This window comes from Buceros rhinoceros, unplaced genomic scaffold, assembly GCF_000710305.1.
Source record: "Buceros rhinoceros silvestris isolate BGI_N320 unplaced genomic scaffold, ASM71030v1 scaffold12042, whole genome shotgun sequence".
In the NCBI taxonomy this organism is placed as follows: domain Eukaryota; kingdom Metazoa; phylum Chordata; class Aves; order Bucerotiformes; family Bucerotidae; genus Buceros; species Buceros rhinoceros.
Genome location: NW_010399565.1, coordinates 34501 through 55899, shown reverse-complemented (window position 1 = coordinate 55899; position 21399 = coordinate 34501). Strand labels below are relative to the sequence as shown.

Here is a 21399-nt window from a genome sequence, read left to right as displayed (position 1 = left end):
GCACATCTCAATTGGGAAATATTGAACTGGGGATTAAACCTTTTTTTAGCATGTACTTATTTTTCTGCTGAGATGAGGAATGCACATCTTAGGGGTGTCATACCTTTCATCTTGAAGGATAGCCTGGCTTCTGAAAGCATCTGGTTGGAGCTATTATGTATAGAATGACAGAAATGTGTAATCTTGACCTACTTCTAAGCTTTTTTTAAACAGGTTTAATTTACGTTAGAATGTACCAAAACCTGCTTACTGCAGGTAGAATGTAACCGAGTTAAATACAAGTTAAATACAAACTCTTTTCCCTCTTTTAAAGCCTGCTGTTTCACTTGTAACCATCCAGTGTTCAATCTCAAAGCTTTACTAGAGCTCCTTGGTTTGTTACTACTGGAAACTAGTAACAGTGTAAATTTAAGATCTATATTAGTATGTTGTCAGTGTGTTTTTATGTGTATGCATTTACGGAAAATAACTCAAAGCAACCTAATGCTTTGGTATAAAATCAGTAATGTTTCTTCGGTTTCTAATTTTTTTGTTGTTAAAGGTCTTCCATATCTCAAGTCGAGAAGTTCCATATCATAATAAACATGGAGAAAGAAGAAAAGAAATTTGTCAATAAAACAGAGGAAGATGAGATGGTAATAAATTCTGTTCATCTGTATTTCTACAGGGAAGGAAACACATTTTCATGGTTTTCTCTAAATGGGGCATATTTACATATATCAGGAATGGACTGTCTCAGTTTAAATCAGTTTAGCAATCTTAGAAGGTTATCCTTGATAACCTTTTTTGGTATTAAGAAATCTAGTCTTGGGACAGGGAATATTTTTGGTCAAAGCCTTTGCTAAGGTCCTGGGTTGGCTACGTTGAGGTCAGTAGTCCAATAGATAACAGATTTTGGTACTTAACATTTTTTTCCTTAAAGGAAAAAGGAAGCAAAGTGGATTGTGGGTTGATTTGTTGAGCTTTCCCCCCCGCCTTCAAATCTTTGAGCTTTCTTGTCGTTTTAAACAAGTTAATGCTCCATAATCCAACTGTACTCTGCATACTTTTGTATATTTGTATTTATGCACCTAAGACCTACTCCCTAAGCGTGAACCATGGCAAGCAGATTTATGGGTATTTGGTAGCCCATAAACTTTGCTTCCTACTGGAGCAATGATATCTCCTACCATTTGTCCTGAAAGATGCAGCAGTTACCTTTGGCAGGAAAATAGTGGCAGCTTATCTTTAAAATTCTAGCCTGTTGTAGAGGCAGCAGAAGCTGTTTGGGTTATATAGGGATTTTTGTTTTAAAAAGATGGTAGGTTCCTGTGAATTGAAGTCCTTGTTTCGTTTTTGTGCACACTTCTAGGAGAAGCTGCTGTTCCCTAGACCAGCTCTGATATGGAGAGCAGGCAAATATACCTTACGACAAAAAATGAAATGGAGGTGCTTATGGTCTGATCACAAAAGTAAATGTTTTTTGAAGGAAATAATTTTGGTTTGCCCCGAAAGAGGCATTAACCTCTCCCACTATCTTTCACCCACGTGTTTTTATTGATAGGAAGTGAACGCTGGTTCCAGTGTTTTGGAGGTAACAGATAATGGGTTTTGTCTCTGCTCTTTGTCAGCAGAGAAGGCTGCAAAACAAGTTTTTTGGAAAGCTTTTTCTTAGGAAAGGAATTTAAACAACTTTTAATCCTGTTTAATGAAAAGTAAAAAAAGAATTTGCAAGAAGTTGGTGTCAATATGAGCAGTGTGGGTGAGACTAAGTAAGAAAATTCTTTGCCCTTTTGCAGCAGGAAATATAATCTAATGATGTAATGTGAAACTCAGGAATGTAACACAGCATCTAGTAAGTCAGTGAATTATTGTCTGTTCTTGGCTGTCATCAGGTTAAGTTGGTACTTGCTGTTGACTAAGGCACACTTAATCCTTTGTGTTTGTTTCTTTTTTTTAATGGGAGAAGAGGATTTTGCCAGCTGATGCAAGTTACAGAACCTTTGACAGTGTGGCTTGCACTTTCTAATGTTTCACAGTAGCCTTTCTTGTTAAACGGCAGACAATAAAAACCAGTTTCTCTACTAAAAAGTAGTGTATGATATATGTATTTACAGGCTTGTTTAGAAAGTATGAAATTCAGCTAGCAGCAGTAATCCAAAACTATGGATGCTAGCTAATAAATGCTGATATGGCAAAGTCAGCATCTGACAAAACCATGCGATGTGTCGCCAACTTGTACTGCATCATGGTCAAAAATCTGGCTATTCACTGAGAGTTAAGGCAGGTTGTGTTGCAGCCTGAGTCCTTAGGGAGCAGTGGAGAGAGTTTTAATGAAAGGTTTTAAACAATGTGGATGTTCTGTCTTTTTCAGGCTTTTACTGATGTTTGTATTTCTGACCGAGCAAAACAATGTTCCTTTTTGTTGCTATTCCATATATTAAGTTTTTTAAAATTTTCCTTCCCCCAAAAAAGAAAAAGGAGAAAATGGCTTTGAAATTTGATTCACCTTAAATATGGCACTTTATGGAAAATTAATGTTGACTTCCTGAGCCAGAGTAATTAAGAGGGTCACTGTTCATTATTTGTCTCTGTTTCCATGCAGGAGATCTATGGCTATGATCTGTGTCGCTGGAAGCTGGTGCTAGTTACTGTAGGAGTGATCTGTTCGGGTGGCTTTCTTCTCCTCCTCCTCTACTGGATGCCCCAGTGGCGTGTGAAAGCAACGTGCAAAAGGACTACACTTAAAGACTGTGAAGTGGTTCTGCTGAGAACAACTGTAAGTCTACAGGAGGGTGTGCTTCGCTGTTTGCAGTTGTTTTGCTAAAATACAGAAATCTTTGTCCACAATGAGGACATGATTTTGTTTTACAGTACCGCAGAAATGTGCCCTGTGGTACAGTATGTAGCTTTGCTGCCTGTGTGGGAAGACTGGCAGGTGTTGGCAGAGGATGTAGCAAATAGAAAGTCTTCGTTTTTGTATTTTAAGAATTAAATACCTGAATGCTGCTGTTATAAAAAATCACAGGACAGATACTTTGTTCTCATAACCTGAGAACGTGGTTTTCAGGTTTACCCTCCCAAAGATACGTTTGTTGAGTCAAAATGTAACTGTGGACCCAAGCGTGGTTTGATTTCAAATGGTTTTATTCCTCCACAGTTGCTGTGTACAGTCCCTGGTTATGACCTTGTGTTAAGTTCTCAGTTATTTGAAGTTACAGGGTGGGTGCAGCTGAATACATAGGGATCCCATAGTTCCTTCTACTACAGAACAACTGAATCAAGTTGTGAAGGGCTGAAGATGTCAAAATGCAAGTACCAAGACTCGTTGCTTTAAAAAAAAAAAAAAAAGAAATAGTTCAGTGCAAAAACTATGCTTTTAGAATTGTTGAAAGAAAATGTATTCTTAAGGTAGCTGATATTTGAGATGTCTTCTGTAGTTATATGTGGGCTCTGCTAAACTGTCATCGTTGTTGACATAGTTTGCTACAGCTGTTGCTGTAAAATGCTGTTTAAATGCTGTTTCAACCAACTCATTTTTTCCCCTCTTCTTAAGGATGAATTCAAGATATGGTTTTGTGCAAAGGTTCGCCTTATGCCTTCTTTGGGAGCCAAACCTTTACAGAATCTGAACCCTATTGTACACAAGGTTTCAAACGGCCACGCTGTTCATTTCTGTGAACCTGCTGCAGAAGAGAATAAAAACGATTTGAAAAAATATTTGCCTGTAAGTAAACCTGCAGTACTATGCTTGCTAATTGTCCAGAGATCTCAGCGGTACCTAGGGTAAACACACACAATACAGTGCACGTGAGCTGCTACTTTGGCCTAAAAGGATAACTCATTCTCTGGGGGGAGCACAAGTCTTTTCCTCAGTAACCTGGTACTGGAAATTGAGGTATGCCTGAAGGATTAATTTTGAAAGAAGTGTATTCATTTTTCAGTGAAGTTTTCCTAAATTCACTTTCTATCGCTGTTCGGGATAAAGTCAGTCAGAAGAGAGGTGCTGAGCGGTGTGAGTTTAATATCAATCTCTGTTGCCCCTGCAGATTCGTTATTTCACACATCACAGTGTTAAGTATTTCTGGAATGATTCACTTCAGAGTTTCGATGTTGTACGGTAAGGATACTTTTTTGTGTTGTTTAAAAACTGAATTTCTTTAAAAAGACAATAGTGAGCCTAAGAACATGGTAAAAATTGATATCGTATTCTGACCTGTTTTAAGTCATTGAGTCTTTGTTTGAACTATAGTGAGAGCAAGGAGATCTTAATCTTAACTCGGTGTGACTTCAGAAGGAAGTTATTTGTTTTATCGACCTTAGTCGACCATGGTTCCTGTAGGGTGACAGGCTGCAGGCGTTTGGCTTCTTCGTGGAGTGTTACGTGAGAATGGGAGCACCTACAGAGAGTAGTTCTCCTTCTATAAACACCTTCTGATGGAATAACTAACTTACATTTTCTGCATTGCTGCTGAGCTAGGCCCAAAAGGAGTGTCTAGGAAAGGGGGAGTTCACCGAATACCTTCCTGCTCACCTTTCCGTAGGTCTGCTACTACATTTTAGTCCAGCTGAGCTGAATTTGATTCTCTTTTGTTAGTTTTTAGAAACAAAACCAGGTCTCTTGCATTGATAGAAAATGTCTTTTCTTGGGCAGTACTGGTTGCGCTCTCCAGATATGATGTGCTGTGTCTTCCTTTATCGAGCAGCACTGTTACATGACGTTAGGGTTGAAGAAGTTCTTTTTCCTGATGCTACTGATAAGACCATCTCGTAGCGTTAACAAGCTAAACGAACACGAGCGTCTCCGTTCTTCACAATTGCATGTTAAAATAAGAAGTTCAGATCAGAAATATAATCTCCTTTTAACTTAAATCAATGTTCACTGTGTTGAACCATGATGTGGGGAAGTTCAAGCACTACATACAGAAAAAATTAATGACCAGTGACTGAAGGAAAGAAAAATAGCCAAAATTTCTGTAAGAAGAAACATACTCTGCAAATGTTTATTACGTTTTCAAAAAAAGTATGTGCAAGTCATACGGAAAGTTAACAGCAATGACAACAATTTAAAGAAATGATCATAATACAAGCAGTTACAAAACCGGTCACTTCTCCTCTGGGAGAGTGGAATTGTTTCAGTTCATGTGTAAGTAATGAAGGGTTTTGTATGCATTTTTTATGTTAAGCCTCCCATGAACCAGTGGTGCAGGTAGAGACGCTTGTCATTTGGCATTACAGGGTCCTGTTTTTCTGTCTGTAGTGTTGCTAATTTAATTTTTGCAAAATTGTTTCCCACAGTTGAGATTAAAAACCCCTCAAAATGATGCTTCTATATTAATGTAAAAATCATACAACTCCATTTGTCTAGAAAAAAAAAGTTCCTTAACATTTAAAGCAAGACTTAAACCTTGGCATTTGTTGGCTGTTCAACTGTGCCTTTTGATGTTCTTCTGATAACTCAGCCAATTTATAAGCCCCAGAAAAACCTCAGATATGCCTGTGAAGTTATGTGAGCATTTATTCAATCACATTCTTGCTGATATGCCAAGCTTTCATTGGTTTAATGTATTAGCAATGACCGGATCTGACCGGTTGTTTAGTCAGGTACTGTAGCTGTCCTGGACACCATTAATTAGCAATGGGATAATAGAAGAGGAACAGCTGGATCTGGGTCATACCCAATACTGGCAGAGTGCTAAGTCACTGGTGCACAAGGTCATACAAGAATGAGAGTTGACTATAACTTCTCTCTGAAGGGAATTAGGTATGATCATGTAGTGAAGTACTGGACACCACCTGCAAAATAACAGCTGAACTTACGAGTGATAAGTATGCTGAAAGAAGTCTTAAAAATTCGTCATCGAGATACTTTTTCTTAATCTGCTGTTTGGTTTATGTAAAAAACAGAAATTGGCATTACCCAAGTACTTGGTAGAGAATCAAGTCAGTGTTTGGAAAGAGATGGTATATGAGGCTGAGGGCTTGGCAGTAAAGGCAGTGAGGGAAGAAACACAGGTGTAGTCGTGATCCCAGCCCAACGCTGTGTCACAAAGGTAGATTCACTCTGTGCAGTTAATTATGCAAGTATCCAGAGACAGAACGGTTTGATCACATAATTAAAGGCGCAGCACTATACAGAAGGGAGGCCAGTTAAGATTTCTTGGGCAGCTCATTTGGTGATGAGAGCTTGAGTTCATATCATTGTTCTTTTTATAACGTAATATTAAGATCACTCTCTTAAACACGGGAAATGCAAGTGTAATTGTTCTTAAACTGATTCGGACTTGGCCACCCAGCCAAAGAGGATGCAACTTTGACCTTGTATGTCTGTTTTGTTTTAGCTAGTGTCAGCTGAGTTGATGAGTGCTTTATGTCATAAACTGTGTGCACACAGGGATTTTTTTAAATGTCCTCGGAATTCAGTCCTGTAGCGGTACTGTAAATAGCAGATAGATCCTGCTAGAAGCTTACTCTTTGCATGGACATTGCACACATAGTTGTGCGTGTTTGCATATAAAGCACGTAGTTTTAGGGACCCTTCTGAAACTCAATGTTAACATTCCTTTTAGTACAGGAAAAGAAAAATTGAGTTATTTGGGATAGAATGAGAGGAAAGACACAGTTAATTACAGAGAATTGTATATTAATCTAAAAATTGTAATTTTAAAACTTTTAAACTTGAAAAAAATTAAGAAATCCTTGTAAGCCTGTGGCCAGATTAACACATTAACATTTTCACCTTCGGTTCTTTCAAGAGAAGTTGGCAGAAATGTGGTTTTGGCCTTTGCAGTAGTGAGCATGTTTAAAGCTTTCCCTGTGTCTAGAGAATGGACGTAATTGTTACTGTGTATGCACAGTACAGAGTTTTTTTTCTTCACTGGAACAACTTTAAATCCTTTTTAGTAGATAACTTAATATAAGATCCAATATAAAAAATTGTGTTGTGAATAGTGCTGGTTTTGTCACGTCACCTCTGATAGCCTTTTGGAAGGTGGTGATATTTTCCTGTGTACCTGAAGTATGTCCACTAGAAAATGCCTGAGTACTGGGCACGATATGTCCAAATTACTGAGTCTGATAGTTAAAATGACCTCGTAGCTGTAAGGATCATGATGTTTCAGGTGTGCTTCTGCTATAGGCAGATCTTCTAAATTATAGCATTTGCTTTGACAGCATGTGGAAAAGTGAGTGAAGATGAGTCTTCCGGTGATAATGAAGTACTTAAAATGTAGACTGTACTGTACCTAGTCATGGACAAAATTTTGATAAATAGCTTCACTGTGGAATTATTTGATAAATTGATTAGTAATTGTTTCTCAAATGCTTCTATTCCCACTTAAATTAAGATTCTTTGAAGAAATGTTAATCCATCCTGATTTCATATAATGTTTTATAAAACTTGCTCACTTGTTATAGGCCTTTGAATACCAGTTATAATAGTATTTTATCTCCTTTTTTAAAGTATATCTCCATTTTGATTGCAGGATAGTCATGTCTACTTCAGAGTAAGATGTGTCAGCAAGAGGACTGCTTTTAACATCTCATTGGTATCTGCAGTTGTGACAAAAATAGCTAGAACAACATTCATCCATAGACTTTGTTCTTTTATAAAACAGGATATGTCCTGGCAAAGACCTAGCTCTTCTGAGTTACTGAACACTTCATTTTAAATATCAGGTTTCTTAAATAACCCATGGACTTTTTCCTTTACGTAGAGGTCTTGATGAATCTACATTCTGTTCATCAATTCATAATGAACACAGCAGAGGACTGACAAAGGGAATGCATGATTACAGGTAATATCACAGTGTTTGAGGGGAGAATTGTTTCTGTTCCACTAATGGTGCTCAGCGTAGTAACAGAACTAGAAGAGAGCCGGGAGATGAATGTTTACAGACAGGCTCTTACACCAGGTTTTTCTTAGCTGTACATCATGACTCTGATATTGCGTTGTCTTTTCTCAAACCACACTGACCGTGAGGATTTGAACTGTTACTTAAAGTACTTCAGAATTTCTTTCTGAAATTATTTGCTACTTAACATTCCAAAATAAAACAGTGTACAAAAAGAATAGCAAGCAGTTATGTTTTCAGCCACGTTGGCAGGTGCATAGTGAGCTTTGGCAGATAATGTAAAATAAAGTAGTTATTTTCCACATAACTCGCCATTACGTGATGTAATGTTACTGTAACTTACTGTCATTGTTGAAGGGCATGTATGGGTTCAGAGGCAAATAGACTGATTCTCAGTTCAGCTGGAAAGATGCTCATTTGTCTCAAGCTGCAGGTTGTTGAAGGCTTGAAGGGAATGCTGAGGAACATCACTGCTGCTGCTTGTTTTCTTTCCCATTCTTGGCTAGTGGTCATTGTGAGAGAGGGGATAGTGTGTTGGGTGGCTAATGAGGAATATTGAATGCCAGGAAGCAGCAAACCTGGCCTAAACTGTAACTATTTTGTTATATTAGGAAGATCAGGCTGAAAGTTCCTAAGTCTCAGGACTTTGGCTTTAATTTTAGTAGCTTAATGTCCCATAGCTTACATGGACCTGTCTCTGGTTGGTTGGGGCTACATGCGTTCCCCCACTTTTTCTTTTAATTCTGGATGGCAAGAAATGACTTGGGAGAATGATACTGATTTTTTTAACGTGCTGGTTTAGGCTAATGGTGTAAATATGCCTGTCAAGGGAGGCAGCTGAGATGATAGAGAAGGGTAGAAGGTAGAGAAGAACTTGGTCTTGAAAAAAACCTTTAAAATGTAACTTTAATGGTACATAGTTCAGGGATTTCTGTCAATTTTTGTCTTTCTTACAATAAAAGCTTTTTCCTTAAGAATGTCCTTTAAGGACTTCCTCATGTCAGTGTCATGTAACCAGCTCAGATCCCATCAAAGGTTAGTTTCTTGCCCCGCTGCCCCCCTGCCCCTTCATGATTTGCCTTTCTTCATGCTAAGAATAAGATACAGATCCATGAAAACAACGTCTTACTGCAGGGTAAGAGTTAACACTTGTTTGAGCTTCGGTTAATGATAGTTTCTTGCCCCGCTGCCCCCCTGCCCCTTCATGATTTGCCTTTCTTCATGCTAAGAATAAGATACAGATCCATGAAAACAACGTCTTACTGCAGGGTAAGAGTTAACACTTGTTTGAGCTTCGGTTAATGAGAACCCCATATTGACTTTGAGTGATGTGTTTTTTAATAACATTGCACCTGTACACAGTTTACAGGGAAATCTTAACAACGAACCGAAAAATGAAGTTACAGTTTAAATTGAAGTTAAAATAATTATTTTTGGATTGGAAAATCTCACTGGATTAATGTTTTCTGAAACAATATGATAAAAAGGGCCACAGATTAAGTAATATTTTATACTTTCTCCTATTAATGGAATTAATTTAAAGTGAATAAGATTTCTAATAAAAATTTTAACTGTCTTTTGATACTTTTTTATGCAGAAAAGCATTCTATGGAGTAAATGAAATTGCTGTGAAAGTGCCTTCCATTTTTAAGCTTCTGATTAAGGAGGTAAGATCTTTAACAAGTTAAAAAGTATATAATTAAAAGTTATTTTAGGTACAATGACTGTTGGACCGGTCCTCAAATAATAGTGTAAAACAGAAACCTTCCCCCAGAGCCCAGCACTTGAAAGCAAAAATGATATGGACCTTTTATTTTTGAGCTTTCCAAACTTAAGAGGCCTTAGCTGTAAACTCTTCAGAGTGCACAACCTGGTGCCTTAGCAGGGACGTTAGAAAATGTGTTTAGAAATCTTTGAGAGGATATGCCGCTTATTTTTTGTTGTTAATTTCAAACATAAAATGACTTACCGTGTTCCCCATTATCAGCCCAGGATTATACATTACAACATATGCATCGAATGTTGGATTTGTTCTGTTTTCCTTGTATCGAGTGGATTTGAATAATTGACTTGTTATCCGTGTGCTATGGTAATGCATGATAGGATCTTCTTGAACTCCAACATGAGCTAATGGAGTAAGAACTTGAGGTGTCAGTGCATTTGCTAGTAAGAAATAGATAACAACATCCAAATTAATTTAAGAATTGTAAGTTAAGGTGTATCAGATGTTCCAGTGACTTTGCTTTGAGGTGTAGTACAGGAAAATGCATGCAGTCTTAAAAGTATATATTCGTGTTATTTTAGTGAGAACTGAGCTTTAGAGGGGTTGAGGGAGCAGAGAAAAAGGGAGGGGGTGTCAGTTTGGCAAAACAGACAAAAGTCATGTAAAAGAACTGAAAAATTTAGCTCTTCTGAGGAGGATAATGATTCTGACTCTTCTCATGGACAACACGTGACTGGTGTAATGTTGATGTTCTGTCTCTTTTCCAGGTTCTCAACCCTTTCTACATTTTTCAGTTGTTCAGTGTGATATTGTGGATCACTGATGAATATCACTACTACGCATTAGCAATTGTGATCATGTCTGTAATATCCATTGTCAGCTCACTCTACACCATTAGAAAGGTAAGGTCAAAGAAAACAGATATGTCTTTTCAGCTTTTTACTCATTGGTTTATTTTGATGTGAAATAGCCAGCAATTCTTTAAGAATTTTTCAGAAGCTTACGGTTACAATATTGTTAAGGATTTTCTCTCTTTGAGCTGAAAGAATTTGGATTTACAGTTGCTTTCAAGACCCTTCTGTGCTGACTTTTCATGCTATTGAATCAGTAGGTTGACCTCATAACAGAAATACTACCTCACTTAAAACCTGGACACAAGTTTACATACCTAGTTGTATTGGCAGTAGTGATTCCATCTTGTATTGTTGCCACCTGTGTGAAAAAGTCCAACAGAATTGAGCACCAGCCAAACATGTGGGTTGTTAAATCGGTGATGTGTTTTTCTCTATAGAGTTAGCTGTAGGGGATGAAAGTCAAAGAAGTAACCATCCTGAAATTGCAGGCTCTGAATTCAGACCAGAGGCAAAAAAATCCTCCTACCTTAATCCAAGTTCATACAACTACTGCAATTTTTACTTACGCATGTTAGTGACCAAATGTTTTTATAACGTTTTGTGTGACAGTGTATGTTTGCTTCCGGAATGCTGTGCAGAGCAGGAACCTGTACAGGTTGTTGCACTCAAACTTTATTTGCCCATAGGTTTCTTAAGTTATGTTCAGGAGAATGTTTTGAGTAACATTTTGTTGTAAAAGAACATTAGTAAAGAATCTCATCACTTCTAGTTGTAGAGATAGAGTTGCATTTAGAAGATGACAAGCTGTGCTTTTAAATAATGACCGTTTTTCTCCCCTTTGCAGCAATACGTTATGTTACATGACATGGTAGCAGCTCACAGCATTGTCAGGGTTTCTGTCTGCAGAGGAAACCAAGGTAAATTTCACAGGCCGTTTGGAAAATTGAGTTTAAACTCTTCATTAAGTGTGTCTCTTTCTTTGATCAGCTCAAAATGCTTGCATTTCTTATCAAAATTGTGTGGGGAAAGGAGAAGTTGCAAAGTGGAATTTAGACAGGATAGTGATCTGTTCAGGATTATCCATTTTGATAGTATTTTCAGCAAGAATCAGGTTTGTTCTAGATGAGGTTCTAGGTTCCTGTTTCTCACTATCTACCCTATCTATCAGTGTATGTACTGTCATTGTAGTTTCTTTCTTGGCTTAGACATGCATGCGTTGGGTTTCCGTTATTGCCCAGTGGGGGCTGCAAATTGATTTCTGGACTTGTGCTCTTAATTGTCACCACCTGCATCTTTATCAGGTTTTGAAGATGGTGGCTATTTTCAGGTAAACTTGTTTGCGTTTTAACACTCAGAAATAGAAGAAATCCTTTCCACGGACCTTGTGCCTGGAGATATCATGTTGATTCCATCTAATGGGACAATTATGCCCTGTGATGCAGTGCTGCTCAGTGGTACTTGCATTGTAAACGAAAGCATGTTAACAGGTAAAGTGAACTTGATTCAGATTTGTGTGTCTAGAACTATTAGTTTATACCTGTGTGTGTGCAGTATGGTCTAGCAGAAGTGGATATGTTTATTTTGCTTGAAATGGGTGTGTTCTTGCAATTACATATGCTTCCAAATAGGTGAGTGTTTGTGTTCTGCTTATCTGCAACAGCTGCCTGGTACTGCTGGACAAGTCCAAAAATGAGTGATGGTTTCTTGTTGAAAAGCTCTTTTGAGAGTTTGTCTTCCTGCCTCTTTGACTTGGTGTTCTCAGTGCAGATTGAGCTTTGCAGTATGTTTCTTCAGAAATCTTTTGCCCAGACTTTTTAGCTGCTTTCAAGAATGAAGTTAGTGAGTAGACTGTTCTGCTGTATTTAAAACCAGAAATTAGTACTCAAGTTGTGCCTGCATCCTCTGAAACCAGGGACCTGATGTATTTGAAAGAGTGCTTCACTGAACAGGATGGACTTTTTCTTATTCCTGGGATAATTTGTCCAAACTGGCAGCATTTAAAAAATTGTAGTTGAGATTTTGTGATTTATGTTGTTAATTTCTTTGAATATACTTGAGACTCTTGCTGCTAGCAACTGAAAAAAATGGATTGCAGCCCTAGCTTGAGCGTACTCAGTCACCAAAGTTGCTTCTGGGTTTTCTGAGTAAAGATGGGGTGACGCCTTGCAGCAGGGGAAGGAAGCTTGTCCTGTTTTTGTTCAATGAACTGTATCTTACACCTATCTGATTGAAGAAAGAGGCACAAAAGCAGTATTGGTGAGTAACAAATAGAGTTAAACAGGATTTGGATAAGGAATCTCGTAAGCTGAAGCTAATGGGTGAGAGACTACCTAATAATGTGCTGTAAAGAAGATGACGTCTTCCACAAATCATCTGCTGTGCTGATGAGTGAGATTATATTGCTCTGCTTGAACACTTGAATACTTTCAGTTGTGAAGGAAAAAAATGTCTATTTTTATTAGATCTTGCTTAGAGGCTTTTTTTCTATTTAAGGTGAAAGTGTTCCTGTCACAAAGATTAACCTACCAAATCCTTCGGAATATCCAAAAGCAATGGGAGATGAGATATACAGTCCAGAAGTCCATAAACGGCATACGTTGTTCTGTGGAACCAATGTCATTCAAACCCGATTTTATACTGGAGAACTGGTCAAAGCTCTAGTAGTGAGAACAGGTATTGGTTGTCAAGTGTTATCGCTTGTTAACATACTACTCCCTTTTGTAGGTGTACACCAACTGATACTTTGGAGTATTGTGTTGAATGTTGCTAAGCGTGGATAAATGAGTATACCCCAAATAATTCGCTAAAAGTCTTACAGCAAAAGGCTTGGAGAGTGCAAGCAAGAAAGTGAATCCCTTTAGCAATGATTGAAACTTAACTGAAAGCGTTTTCAGGTCCTTTAGATCTCTTTTATGGTTGAACTGCATAGGCCTCTTTGAAAAGGTTTGGCATACCATTGGATTGGGTGGGTAGAGTGGGGAATGGCTTTTCTTAGTGCAGTCACTGGCAATGTCCAGTGTTTTTCTTTGCCATAGTTTTATCAAAGCACATACCACTTGCTTAAATGTGTTCAATCTAGCCCTTTGTACAGAAGGGCTTATTCATACCAATATGTTAAAGGTTTGGTTTTAGATAATACAGATGTTCTATTAAAAACAATTGTCTCCTCTCTTGACCTTCTACTAGTCTTGTTTTAGCAGTAGATGTTCTGATTTTTATTAAATTCATTAAGGTCTTTCTAGAGGCTTTTTTTCAAAGAAAAATATTTCCCTTCCCTTGAACACATCATCCTTTTTAATAACGCTCATCTCAACTTCTTTTGCTTCTTAAATAAGAACTTTTATGTGCCCAGCCTGACCTGTATATACAGACAGGTGATCCAAAACAGCATCAGAAATGAGCTGCTGAAGAATTATTTCTTCTACTCTGTAGGAAGAATTGGAAAAAAAAAAAGTCTGAAACCGCAGTCTGGAACTCTTACAAGAATTGTGATTACTTCCAATACACTGAGTCTTACTGCCCTGACATGTGAAGTCGTTTTTATAATCTGCTCTTTGCCCATGACAGGTCAGAGTTAGCTCCTGTGTTGTGAACAGGATGAATTTAACTCTGTGGGCTTTGTTCAGACCTTACTCATGGACAAGTAGGCTTTTCCTGCTTTGGCTATATGCAGAGGAGCAAAGGGATATAAAATCCTCTCTTCTCCTGTCTGGTTTACAGAGATGACTTTTAGGCGAGTAGAGAATTTCCTGCTCTGCAAAACTGGGTAGATGTCACAGTGCTTGTAGCTTCTTGCTCCTAAGATGTCTGATAGTAAACACTGAAGTAATTCTTACTTAGTGAGATAAAAGTGAAAATTCCTTTATCTGAGGGAGGGGGATGCCACAAAGATGAAGAAACTAGAAAATCTAATCCTTGGAAGGATTCTAGGAGAGCAGAACTCCGTATGGTTGTATGCAAAGACATGTAGTCTTAATCTTGTAAATCAGGATGTAAGATTGATCTGCTGGGACGGTACTTGCAGTCCTCTTCAGAGGTAAACCTTTAACATGAAATTCTTACAGATGAAATATAATACCAATGAACTAAATGGTGGTTTTTTGGTTTTGTTTTTTTCCCCGAAACTCAGTTCACAGATATGTTGGAGTGTGGCTTCTGCTGTAATTGTAAAGAATTCAGAACTGGTAATTATTTTTTAGAGAACAGAGCTGTTCATTGAAGCTATCTGTATCCAGTGTATTCGCAAGACATCACGTGAGGTTTTCATGTATTGTTTTACCGTGGTGTGTTCTAGCCTATGTGGCTACAGAACCTTCTCCAAAACCATTAAAAAAAAAAGTTCTGATTTTTTTTGACTGCTGTGTCGAATTACGAAGCATTCATGACTAAATACTTATGGACATACTGACATGCAGAACTTCTCTGAACAGGCCCCCGATTTGTATTCTGCAGAAGCACATTTAAAGCCTGGAGGCTTCACGCCTTGTTCTTTTTGTGATGAGCTCATCCTGATAAGACTGATGCAATAGCTGCTTCATTCTGGTAGAATCCTGCATGCCAGATACCAGTGTGGAGGGCTTAGCCTTTGCCATGATGGCATTGCAGGCTGAGAAGCTGTTAAGGAGCTGCCACTAATGCCAGCAGACCCGACATTGACACTGAGGTTGTAGTAACAGACTTTGAAGTCTAAGCAGATACAAAATGTTTTGGGGATGTAAAATTGGACGCTTTATTGAACTCTTTACATGTTGAGGCAAAGGTTCAAGGAGAATCTCGGGGTATCTGTTGGTTGTCTGACGCCAAGATCCTTAGAAGACCTGTCTCCTAGTTTAGTTTTCAAAATTCAGTTAAGAGGTGTATTTCTTCAAAAGATGACTCTGAGCTCTGTAGGTTTTTTGAATCTGTCTTTCTGGCTGTCAGGGGAGCCTACAGGGAGTTGCAGTTTAAGTTCTTCATGTTGGATTCTGAATAATAACTTAATTTTGTTTTTGCAAGGACTGGCTTAATTAGACAACTAATAAATTTACCTGCTAGGTCTGTGCCGTGAGGGACAAAATGCAGTACAACAAACTCTTCCAGGCCAAACCGTTTGAGGGTTTACTGCTGCTGTAGAAGAGGGAGTCATTTGCATGAGCTGCGTGTCCTTGCCGTAGGAGTGAAGCACTTAGTATGATGTGCACGTACATTTTTGAATCACCTTAATTACAGTATTGCAAAACATCTGTTACTGTATATTGAGAAACAGTCGTAATGAAATGAGTAGCTTAAGGGTTTTGTTGAGGTTTTAAATGAATTTGGATAGCTTTGCTCCTGTTCATACTTTTATTAACGTACTCCTTTTCATTTTTAGGCTTTAGTACTGCTAAAGGACAGCTTGTTCGCTCCATACTCTATCCAAAGCCAACTGATTTTAAACTCTACAGAGATGCCTATTTGTTTCTCCTGTCTCTGGTAGTGGTGGCAGGCATTGGGTTTCTTTACACGGTTGTCAATAGCATCTTAAATGAGGTATGTTTTAATTTCTGGTCCAGAACCACCGTATTTTAGAACAGGGTTGACCATGATTTCCAACACACTTCAGATGATGAGAAATTCAATTTTAAGTAAAAACGTTTCTTTGCTTTATTTCCTATCAATGGAATTAGAGAGACAAGCTTACTGAGAACAAAATTCAGCAGAGAAGCAGTATATGAATATGTTACAGTGAAATTTGAGTTTACCTTAATTTCTGTTGACTCAGTTACTAGACTTCTATCTTGATTATATGTAAGATTACCATCTGCCTGATATCCAGTTGGAAGAAATAGGATACAGTACATCTAAAAGGTGCTGCAGGCAAAAAAATCCATAGCAAGATACTGATAACGTGGTAACTGTAATTTTTTTTCTCGCCAAAAATTTTGCGTTATTCAGTTACTCTTTGAAAGACAGAGGGAAAGTGAAAACTTGAAGTTAGGGGTTACAGACTATTTAGAACTGGATTATCATGGTTGCTGATGGTGGGTGAAGATTGTACTAGCATACTGATAACGTGGTAACTGTAATTTTTTTTTCTCGCCAAAAATTTTGCATTATTCAGTTGCTCTTTGAAAGACAGAGGGAAACATACTGATAACGTGGTAACTGTAATTTTTTTTCTCGCCAAAAATTTTGCGTTATTCAGTTACTCTTTGAAAGACAGAGGGAAAGTGAAAACTTGAAGTTAGGGGTTACAGACTATTTAGAAGGTGCTGCAGGCAAAAAAATCCATAGCAAGATACTGATAACGTGGTAACTGTAATTTTTTTTTCTCGCCAAAAATTTTGCATTATTCAGTTGCTCTTTGAAAGACAGAGGGAAACTGAAAACTTGAAGTTAGGGGTTACAGACTATTTAGAACTGGATTATCATGGTTGCTGATGGTGGGTGAAGATTGTACTAGCTTTCTGGGCAATCCAGAACATGCTGTACTGGGGAAGGCAACGTGTGGATTTTGCTTTTGGTAAGAGTGGTGTAACACTTTGTTTGGGTAGAGAATCTTTAAGTGGTGAGTTCTTGCTCTTTAACTCTGACCTTTGTTGCAGGTTCCAGCTCATACCATCATCATCGAGTCTCTTGACATTATCACTATCACGGTGCCTCCAGCACTCCCTGCTGCCATGACTGCTGGCATCGTTTATGCACAAAGAAGGCTGAAAAAACTTGGCATCTTCTGCATCAGCCCACAAAGGATAAATATTTGTGGCCAGCTGAATCTTGTGTGTTTTGATAAGGTGAGGTGAATTTTGAAACTTTACGATGCCACCTGGAGAGGCATTGTATTATAAATGGTGGGAATTTGTGTAGGCTAGCAACCGTAGGAAAATTCATTGCTTTTGTGTGAGTTAGATCACTTTTGTCCTTTTGGCTTCCAGGTATTCAGTGTTTATCACCTGTTAACTCAATTTAGTCTGTTATTGCGAGTTTTTATCCCAAGACTCCCAAGTCCTAACTTAGTACTGGCACCCTAGAAATGTGAGAGTTGGGAGTTTTATTTAGTGTGCGGGCTTCTGGAAAGCTGAACTATCAGGTCTGACTTGTTTGTTGTCATTTTCATTTATTTTAATGAAAATCCAAACCAGCCTATTTTGTTATTCCTTAACAGAAACAAGTGAAAGACAGTAATACCACTAGCTAGAATCCATTGCTTTTAGCCAGTTCTTAGATAACATTTATTTTCTTCCTTAGATTTTTATCTAAAATCTTAAGTACCCATGCTATATTTCTCTTGCAAATATATATATTCCAGTTACTGTTTTCCTTATGTAAGAAAATAGTACTAAGGGTTTAGTACTTATTTTCTGATGCCCCCAACTCCTTAATATAGAGGTGTTGAGCTGTCGTCTTTGGATTTTAAGGGTCTGTTTCATTTGTCCTGTCTCCAAGAAGGAGCATGGCTGCTTTGAATGCTTTTTAAAATTATTTAACAGCATCAGAACTTAGTTACTATCAAAAAGCAAAGGAGATGCTGTATTTCCTATCCTGAAGTCTTGATTTTTAAGTGAAAAGTAATATATTGTTCAGGATTAATTTGGTTAATTAGCTGTTAATTTTTGCTTTACTTGTTTCTGAAGGCTTTTTCTTCTTGCCATGACCCTTGATTTATTTTGCAGACTGGCACACTTACTGAGGATGGCTTGGATCTTTGGGGAATTCAGCGGGTGGAAAATGCTCGGTGAGGATCAGCTCAGAACTGGTAGCAAATATGAATCTTATATGAACTCTGATTAAAGCACTACCAGGTTTGCATTTCTGTAGTGAGCTGTAAGAATGAAACTGAAAATACTGTTTAGGTGAAAAGAGTTGTAACTCTTGGAAGGCTCAGGTGCAATTTAATATGTTGAAGTCTGAGACTTCGTTAGGTTCATGCTGCAGAACTGATGCGGTTAAGTATAGCATGTTTCCTTAATCCTGTTCTAAGTGGTGACTTTTTGCACTGCTAAAGTGAACTAGCTTAGCTAATCAAGTTCAATGTGGTAAGAGGCCTCTTTATGAGGAATGACACTAGACGGCGACTTAACACATGGTTTTTCAAGGAGTCAGGAGTTGTGGCTGTTCCTGAAGATTCCAGCCCGGAGTCTTAATCTGATTTCTGTGATGTCTGAAAATACAAGTGAAGAGACTCGTGCAGTCAATTTTCTTCTGTTAATCTAAACAAACCTTTTGAATTGGCTCATAATAAATAATTACAGTGCTAAGTATATTATTACTTCATTGTTTTAGTTTCCTTTTGCCGGAAGAGAGGGCTTGCAGTGAGAGCTTGCTGAAGTCTGAGTTTGTAGCTTGCATGGCAACTTGTCATTCCCTTACCAAAATTGAAGGGGTGCTTTCTGGGGATCCACTTGATTTGAAGATGTTTGAAGCAATAGGATGGGTAAGTGTCTGCCTGTTTCCAGAGATACAATGTTTTCAAGATCAGTAGTGTGAAACTTCCTGTGCTGTTACACAAAGGATAAGCCATTAGATTCTGTTTCAAGCTGTAAAACAGTGGGCTTTTGACAATGCTGTGGAGTCTCAGGAAGATGCTCCTAAAACGTGCTCTTTGCAACAATTCATAGAACTGAAAGAATCTGAAGAGCTAATTTACTGCTTTTTGATGTTGTGTGGGGCAAGGTTTCAATACATGTAATAAACGTGTAAAATAGCTAAGTGGATCTTAAGTTAACTGCTTAATTAAAACACTTAATTCTTACAGAAAATCTTGTTTAGAAAGATCATTGCGCCTCGGGCTGACTTTCAAGCCTGAATTTTTTTCCTGAAAATTACATTATGAGAAAATCAAAGTTAATGAATGTATAAAATAGTTGATATTTTTAATACAGATTTTAGAAGAAGCAACTGAAGAGGAAACAGCCCTTCATAACAGAATCATGCCAACAGTGGTTCGACCTTCAAAACAGCTTTTCCCAGAATCCAAGCAAGCAACAAATCAAGATATGGTATAAAAATTGGGAAAAAAAAAATCTTTTATTCCTTTGTTTTAAAAGAAATTCGGTTTACCGTATGCTGTGGTTCTGGCTGATGTAATTCGTACGGGATCAGAACTGTATGGTCTTTGGTGGCAAAGATAGAGAAGACACCTTTAAGCCGTTATTGATTATTTTGCTACCATCGTACCTTAGACATACATGCTTTAAGTGCTCAATTAAAAGTAAAATATACTTTGCAAATTTAAAATTTTCTCCTGTCCACATTTAGAAGTATTTTTAATACTTCAGGAGGGTGCAATTAAGGTTGTGACTGTATATCCAGATCAGCGTGGTGGGAGGGTATAGCAAGTTGGTTGCTCTGTTGTGAGTCTTATTCTATAGTAGGTAGAAGTGTCTTTTTGTTGTTCAGAACTCAGTTTACCTGCACAGCAGTAATTACTGTGCAGTAGTTGACATATGAACATTCTTGAAAATTACTGCTTTTTATATATAGTTAATAATAATAGCTTCATTCCAAAACACCATAGCACTTTAATGGTTTACATAGGCTAAACAGACCCAGGTTGGACTGTGAAAAGTCTTAATTCTAATGAAGTAGTCAAGATCTAAAGTCCTCCTAAGTCTCACTTAAAGGATACCGAACAGATGCAATATATTTATATTCAGCTTTTGTGAAATCCAGTGCAAATACAACGTGACTTTATATTGAAGGTCCTGTATAGATTCATCTACTGATTTATGTTGAAATAGTTCGTAGCTGAAAAAGTACTTAATATTTACAGTACCTATATTTTTCTTTTTTTTAGGAATTGTTTGAGCTTTCGGTAAGTGTGCTTTTTAAATTAAGCATGTACCTCTTTTCTTAGAACGTATGTGGCTATAACCCTTTTCTTCCTTCCTGTATGACACAGACCAGTTATGAGATTGGAATTGTGCGCCAGTTTCCATTTTCTTCGGTTTTGCAACGTATGTGTGTAATAGCGAGAGTTTTGGGGGAGAAGAGAATGGATGCTTACATGAAAGGTGCCCCTGAAGTGATTGCCAGTTTGTGTAAGCAGGAAACAGGTAAAGGAACAAACCGTTTTTAATTCTTGTGTAGCTCAGCTGTAATATGACTAATTTTAATAACTCTAAACTTGACCTTTTTAAAGTTCCTGTTGACTTTGAGTGTGTCCTGGAAGAATACACTAAGCAGGGCTTCCGAGTTATTGCTCTTGCTCACAGAAAATTGGAGTCTAAGCTTACATGGCACAAAGTCCAGACTATTAATAGGTAAGAGTGACTTCACTTTTTTAATAAGTAACAACCTTTAAAAGCCACATGCTTTGGACTAATTATGTAATGCTTATTTTTGTTTAAATCAATTATTACTCTTCTTTAGCTTTCTTCTGCCTTGACGCATGTAGTTCTGTGCATTCTTTATTTGTACCCCAGTCAATACATAGACATTTAAGATAAGGAAGTTTTTCTGCAATAACATGAATTCTGAGGAACATCTTTAAGCTTGAAATGAACTTGTAATATTTTTTATGGTGTTTAATTTATGCTAACATGGCAGAAAACCTCATCCAATTTCTTTGCTCTTGAACATACTTGTATCATCTGTGTCTATGAAAGATAATGGCATGTAGTGGAAGCCCCCCTGTGCATGTTTGATTTCGTTTCTTCATCTGCCATAGGCAGCATGTCCATTTTCTCATTGCAAAGCTTGTCAGAAGGGTTTGGAAGTTAGAAAGGTTTCTTCCTTCAAAGAGTAGTATTTCCTGTTAATTATTTTTCAGCTGGTCCTGGTTTTGTGGGTATCGCTATCTTTTCCTGTGGTACTTGGAAGTGTGGCATCATGATGAAGATGCCAGTTTTGACTCTCTTGTGAATCAGCTCTGTGCAGAACGTGTACTTTTTTTTCAAAGCAGTACAAAGCAGAGAAATGGGTTTTCCACTTTCAGGTGTGAAAATCTGCAGTACCTGTAAAATACCCAAGACCTGTAAATACGTTGACTTTCATGTAAACCAAAGTTAATTAGTTGCTTTACTTAATTAGC

General features: G+C 37.7%; 1 protein-coding gene across 1 annotated transcript in view; it reads left to right on the top strand.

Annotated features, from left to right (window-relative positions):
* The first annotated feature begins 584 nt into the window (after positions 1-584).
* ATP13A3 (ATPase type 13A3) overlaps positions 585-21399 on the top strand; it is a 34375-nt gene continuing 13560 nt past the window's right edge. Inside the window, exons 1-18 of the mRNA XM_010131537.1 lie at positions 585-635; positions 2585-2758; positions 3536-3721; positions 4029-4099; positions 7695-7775; positions 9430-9499; positions 10323-10457; positions 11254-11326; positions 11765-11896; positions 12903-13082; positions 15760-15917; positions 16973-17161; positions 18041-18102; positions 18651-18801; positions 19250-19366; positions 20164-20181; positions 20269-20422; positions 20509-20629. Of these exons, the coding sequence (XP_010129839.1) occupies positions 585-635; positions 2585-2758; positions 3536-3721; positions 4029-4099; positions 7695-7775; positions 9430-9499; positions 10323-10457; positions 11254-11326; positions 11765-11896; positions 12903-13082; positions 15760-15917; positions 16973-17161; positions 18041-18102; positions 18651-18801; positions 19250-19366; positions 20164-20181; positions 20269-20422; positions 20509-20629 (2123 nt within the window). The remainder of the gene's footprint in view (positions 636-2584; positions 2759-3535; positions 3722-4028; positions 4100-7694; positions 7776-9429; positions 9500-10322; positions 10458-11253; positions 11327-11764; positions 11897-12902; positions 13083-15759; positions 15918-16972; positions 17162-18040; positions 18103-18650; positions 18802-19249; positions 19367-20163; positions 20182-20268; positions 20423-20508; positions 20630-21399) is intronic.